This window comes from Enhydra lutris, unplaced genomic scaffold, assembly GCF_002288905.1.
Source record: "Enhydra lutris kenyoni isolate GAN:26980312 unplaced genomic scaffold, ASM228890v2 scaffoldscaffold11, whole genome shotgun sequence".
Taxonomy (NCBI): Eukaryota; Metazoa; Chordata; class Mammalia; order Carnivora; family Mustelidae; genus Enhydra; species Enhydra lutris.
The window spans coordinates 35,005,292-35,011,215 of record NW_019154095.1 but is presented as its reverse complement, the minus strand read 5'-3'; the positions used below and the strand labels follow the sequence as shown (position 1 = coordinate 35,011,215).

The 5,924-nt window shown below is 39.8% G+C and overlaps 1 protein-coding gene across 3 annotated transcripts in view; it reads right to left on the bottom strand.

Moving 5' to 3' along the window:
• Positions 1–317: 317 nt before the first annotated feature.
• The window catches only part of LOC111144515 (BCL2 associated athanogene 4), a 26,652-nt gene continuing 21,045 nt past the window's right edge, over positions 318–5,924 (bottom strand). For 2 of the 3 annotated variants that reach the window (XM_022498831.1, XM_022498830.1), the window contains 3 exons: positions 3,953–4,207; positions 3,144–3,398; positions 840–2,409 (listed from right to left, as the gene is read on the bottom strand). In XM_022498831.1, the coding sequence (XP_022354539.1) occupies positions 1,924–2,409; positions 3,144–3,398; positions 3,953–4,207 (996 nt within the window). In that variant the 3' untranslated portion in view covers positions 840–1,923. Of the gene's footprint in view, positions 548–790; positions 2,410–3,143; positions 3,399–3,952; positions 4,208–5,924 lie in introns of those variants that run through there. The other variant, XM_022498829.1, reaches the window with a different exon arrangement.

Genomic DNA, 5,924 nt, shown 5'->3' with positions numbered 1-5,924 from the left:
TAAGACCCAGCCAATATTTTTACTCCATTTTTTCTCATCATATATTTGTCTGGTTTTGTTTAAAAGGAGAGGGGATGGGGGCGCCTTGGGTGGCTCGGCTGGTTGGGCAGCTGACTCCTGGATTTTAGCTCCGGTCTTGATCTCAGGGTTGGAAGCTCAAGCTCCACGTTGGGCTTCCATGCTGGACATGGTGCCTACTGAACCAAAAAAAAAAAAAAAAAAAAAAAAGGAGATGGCTGATAGATTTATTATCACTAATAGGCCTGACAGTCTAGAAAAAACAGTTATCACTTGGACATCTTATTAAGAAACAGCTGTTTTCCCAATAACAGATACTGTATACTAGAACTCACTTAGATAGAAAAAGTAAGTCATTTACCTCATCTCTTCCACACCACAGCAAAGAGCTACCCAAGCAAGCCCACCTAAGACCCTTTCCATATCCGTTTCTTAAATCTGGCTCTGAAATGACCATTATTAATGGTAATAAATATCTTTTTTATAAAACAATTTATCCTAGGGAAATAAAGGTAAACATCAAATCTACCTTTATTTTATTTTATTTTTTTATTTTTTTATTTTTTAAAGATTTTATTTATTTATTTGTCAGAGAGAGAGGGAGAGAGAGCGAGCACAGGCAGACAGAATGGCAGGCAGAGGCAGAGGGAGAAGCAGGCTCCCCGACGAGCAAGGAGCCCGATGCGGGACTCGATCCCAGGACGCCGGGATCATGACCTGAGCTGAAGGCAGCTGCTTAACCAACTGAGCCACCCAGGCGTCCCAAATCTACCTTTAAAAGAAGAAAATTTCCCACTCTATGGCTGATTTTCATTCCCTGAGCATGAATCCTTTATTACCCTCATTGTTTCTGAATATAAACTGAGCTGAAGTCTGCTCGTAGGGGTCTTGATGGTGAAGCTAATTATTTTAGATAGAGAAGCACATTTCCAAATGGTCACATTTATTACTTTTGCAGTTATTTCTTCTCACTGTGGCTTTAATTTTTCATCTGTATCTATCGTAATGCTTTACATGGAAGCAGCAGCAGTGAAAAGATAATTAAGGGGTGGGGGAAGGAAATTTCGAGATAAAGGTGGATCTTTATCCAAAAACAATAAAAAAGCAAAAAAGAAAATGGCCATAAGCATTTCATTCCTTTGCCCTTGCCATCTCCCAATTCGCCTTCCACTATTAACATGAAAAGTAGAAGTGGTAAAACTCCACCTTAACGATCTATACAAAAAGGAAACAATTTACCTCAAGAACTCACTACACACAGCAATATGTTCAAGTGGTGAAAAGATAAAAATTCATTCAGAACTGCCATACTATCTGGCTGTCAATATAGTCTCTTGAATAATTAAACATATTACTACAAAACGTACCAAGAAGTAGAGAATAATACTATATTTGTGAACTGCAAATAACAAAACAAAACAGAAGTCCAAGAAGGCTAAAGTCCCAAGCTGTAATTTACACATGAAGTGTATGCTGAAAGCAGTCACAATGTACAAAAATGTGACAAGTAATCCAGGTGGTTAAAAAAAAAACAGAGCCTGTTGGCCTCAGATTATATCCAGTCTCATCTGGTAGATTTTTGATAAGCCTGTTACATAAAGCATGTTTCCCTCCTGCTGATAAGAAGCAGCTTGTAGATATCCACAAATTTCTTAAGGAGCGAGTCTACTTGGCAATAATGGTAACTCCACAGTTTCCTATTACATTCATTGGTCTGAAAACTGAAAACAACTCATAACTAAAATGTTCTTTCAAGTCCTTTACCAGTTTTTCAAGTTTTAATCAAAGGAAAGTTGGAATGTATTGCTTCTTGTCACCAACAATCATTTCAAAAAGAGGGTTTTAACCAAAATCAAGAGTTCTTTGGTCAAGTTAGTAACAGGCTTCCCCTTTGTTCTAAATCCTTCATAATCCTTTTTTTTCCAGTTTTTCCAGTATGGCCTGGATTTTACAAACAGCCTCTTTCCTGGCCTGCCGGACAGAGTCCTGGCCACCAGTTTCAACTGAATCCAGTTCCAAAAGTTCCTTGGTTAGCATTTCTTCCAGAAGCCAGTATGCTTTGTCTGTCTTTTTCCCTACGAACTCTTCTACTTCTTGCTCAAGATATTGGACCTTCTCCAGCACATGTATAATTTTTTTAATACTTGGCGGAGTACCTTCATCTGAAGATAAACACTCTTCAGGAAGATTATCACTTTCATCTTGAGTGCCGGGGTGTTCACTGATGGCATTACCATACCGCTGAGGCTCAGCACTATACTGGACTTGGGAATCCAAAAGATCTGAATTATCATTGTTCATTGTTCCCGAGGACTCATACTGATGGACATTGCAAGGAAAGTTGTGCCGGTTCATGCCTTGATCTGATTGGCTATAGGGGTATGAGGAATCCTTGGAGTGGGAGAGTAAAGAGGGGAAAAGAGCTGTTTTAATGGGAATCCATCAACATCAGACTTGTTAGCCCACATCTTTCACCTGACCATGAAGGTACATGAAAAGATTCCCCACTAATAAAACTGGACCCCCCTCTTAAAATCATTTGAGAAAAAAACACAACCCTATAAAGATAAAAGGAGTGCTCTGTCCAGTAAAAGGCAGAGCATTCCTGAGTGCAATGGCTGGAATCTACCCTGAAGCATCCATCATTATGAATACCTCATAATCTATCCTTCCCACCTCACAATCCACAGTGACTTAATAAGGAGGAGTTAGATCGTTTTTCCCCTAAAGAGTTAAAACCTTAAGAGAGATTTTAAAATGGAACCTAGCCACAGGCAAATGATGTTCAAGTCTATGGTTTATACAATTTCACATTGGTATCGTCTTCTGTCTACAGACTGAGGTAATAAAATACATTTTTTATTTTGTTTAATTTCAGCTAACAGTACAACAACAAACAATAAAAGCATTTTTCTGGCTTTTACAAAAAAGAGGTGAACCTAAAACTGCTCTAAAAAATAAAGTTTATTAAAAGGAAAGAAGAAACTGGGCTACATAAAGTTATAGGTATTAATCACCAACTTTTTGCAATTAGTCCCCATTTAACACACACCAGTGTGGAAAATTTCCATGCTGTGTTCTCTCAATTACCCAAACGTCAAAAGAATGTTTAGAAGGTCTCCTACCTTGGGCTGATGGGGTGATGGTGAAGGAGGTGACTGCGGAGAGCTGTTGCTAGGCCATGGTGAAGGACTCTCACTCATATAGAGATTCCCAGGTGGTGCTGAGGGAGCAGCTGAAGGCCAGGGGTAACGGGTTCCCATTCCATAAGCACCAGGAGAAGCCCATGAGTCCTCCTGTGGCCGTACAGTTGGTCCTGGTTGTGGAACACTACGATTACCATCCCCATAAGGATAATGAGGCAGGGTCATTCCAGGGTTCTAGATTGAGAGGAAGGAAATATGCTGGTCACTGCCAAAAACACTTAAAAGTAATGAAAATATTCTAGTATAAACAGACTTCGATGCCTCCTCTCTGCTTAACCGAGTATACTGTAGCTGCTACTAAGCTAAGTTGTAGCATCTCTAATCAGTTGTAGTCACTTCTCCAACCCCCCCAAAAAACTTGGTTCCAAAGATACATGGGGCAGATTTAGTGACCATCAAACTCATAAAGAGAAAGCTTAAAATTCAAAGGTTAAAGCACAGCATAAAGTCTGTCCCATGACATTACAACTAAGTGGACCCATATGCTATAAGGAAGCATAAATAAAGATGTATTAGAACTCCCCTTAAAGCAGAGAGAAAAATAAATATGGGTATCACTCACAGAATTTTTTTCCAAAAAAAAAATTTTTTTTTCACCACACTTGGTGTGGAGCCCAATGCAGGGCTCGAACTCATGACCAAGAGTCGGACACTTAACCAACTGAGCCACCCAGGTGCCCCTCACTCACAGAATATTAAAAATAAAAACCCAACAGAAAACTGCTCACCTGTGAAGAAGGATATCCTGGAACCTGCCCCCTGAGAGGGGCTGCTTCAGTCTGGCAGTCCTGCTGAGGATACAGCCAACGAGAGACTGGTGCCGGGCTATTGCCAGGTGAACGGTAAGTGCTTGGAACCTCCGGGGAGTAACTGGTCTGAGTATATGCCGGTGTGTAATAAGCCCCAGAGTATGAGGCAGTATTTGGTGCAGGACCGGGGGGGTATGGTGAGCCATATACTCCATTTGTATAAGAATTCAAACTCTGTTAAAAAGCAAAATTGATAGGAAAAAAGATGACTGAATAGAAGAACTGAAATGCCCTGACTTAATATGCAATTCTGAAAACTTTGGGAAGGAAAAAGATCAGTAACTAATGAAAATGTGAACTCCTGGGACATCTGGGTGGCTCGGCCAGTTGAGCATCTGCCTTTGGCTCAGGTTATGACCCCAGGGTCCTGGGATGGAGCCCCCATCGGGCTCCCTGCTCAGCAGGGAGTCTGTTTCTCCCTCTCCCTCTGCCTGCCACTCTCCCTGCTATTATGCTTCTCATGAAAAACATGGTAAGTCTCACCAAGTAAGTACTCCAAGAGTTCAAAATTATAAGCAGTTGATATCAACTCGAATTTCTCTAATACTCATTTTTGAAATTGCTAAATCTATGATCACCCATAGGTTGCTTCCTCATGCTGTATCTCTATTTAGAGAACTACTCCAATTTTTGTCTCACTGAAATTCCTGACCACAGTTCTTAAGAGGCTGTACTTTACAACTCAGTTCCCCTTCAAATTAAATGAAAAAAGTGTCAAAGGTTCTGACCAATAGCTTTTTGTGTCATGGTTTCTCAATTCAGAATGCTATCTTCAGTTTTTAGGGCGCCTGGGTGGCTCAGTTGGCTAACCCTCTGCCTTCAGCTCAGGTCATGATCCCAGGGTCCTAGGATCAAGCCCCACATCAGGCTCCCTGCCAAGCAGGGAGCCTGCTTCTCTCTCACCCTCCGTCCCTCCCCATGCTTGTGCTCTGTCTCTCCCTTGCTCTCTTTCAAATAAATAAAAATCTTAAAAAAAAAAAACCACTTCAGTTCTCTGTGAGAACTTTGCCAGTTCCTCAAATTGTTAAACACAGCAGAGCTACCATATGACCCAGCATCTCTACTCCTACATATATAACGAAGAGATCTGAAAAAACTTATGTCTGCATAAAAATGAGCACACAAATGTTTATAACAGCATTATTCATAACAGCCAAAAAGTGGGGAAAAAAAAAACCCTCAAATTTCGATCAACTGATGAATGAATAAAATAAATGTGGTAGATCCACAGAATGCATAGTCTCTGGCCATAGAAAGGAATGAAATATCAATATATTGCCACGATATGGATGAACATTATGCTTCAAGAAAGAAGCCAGTCATAGATTTCAAATATTATATGATTCTATGTGGCATGACCAGAATAGGCAAATCCGTAGAGATAACAAGTATATTAAAGGTTGCCAGGGGCTAGGGGCAAAGAAAAATGGTGTGATAGGTATATAGTTTCTAATTGGGGTGATGAAAATGTTCTGGAATAGACAGTGATAATAGCTGCAAAACCTTGTGAATAGACTAAAAACAACGGAACTGTACATTTAAAGGATGAATTTTATGAAATATGGCCAAACCACAAGCATATCACATTAATAACAATGCCTACTTCTCAATTTCAGTCACAGGAATGCAAATGACACAAGTAAAATGGAAGTTTGTGTTACACGGTGACATGGTTTTTTTCTTTATTTTGCATTCCACAATCTCCTATCAACCTTATCCTAAAGTTCAAGTACCCAGAGTCATTATGAAAAATCAACTGTTTTTATGTTTTCTTTAAGCACATAAGTAAAGCTTGCTCTAACTTTAATAAACTCCTCTAGTTCAAAATCAGTCTTAAAGGAATGTATCACCAAATTAATGCGAAAAAAGGGAACATGATTTTTTTTTTTTT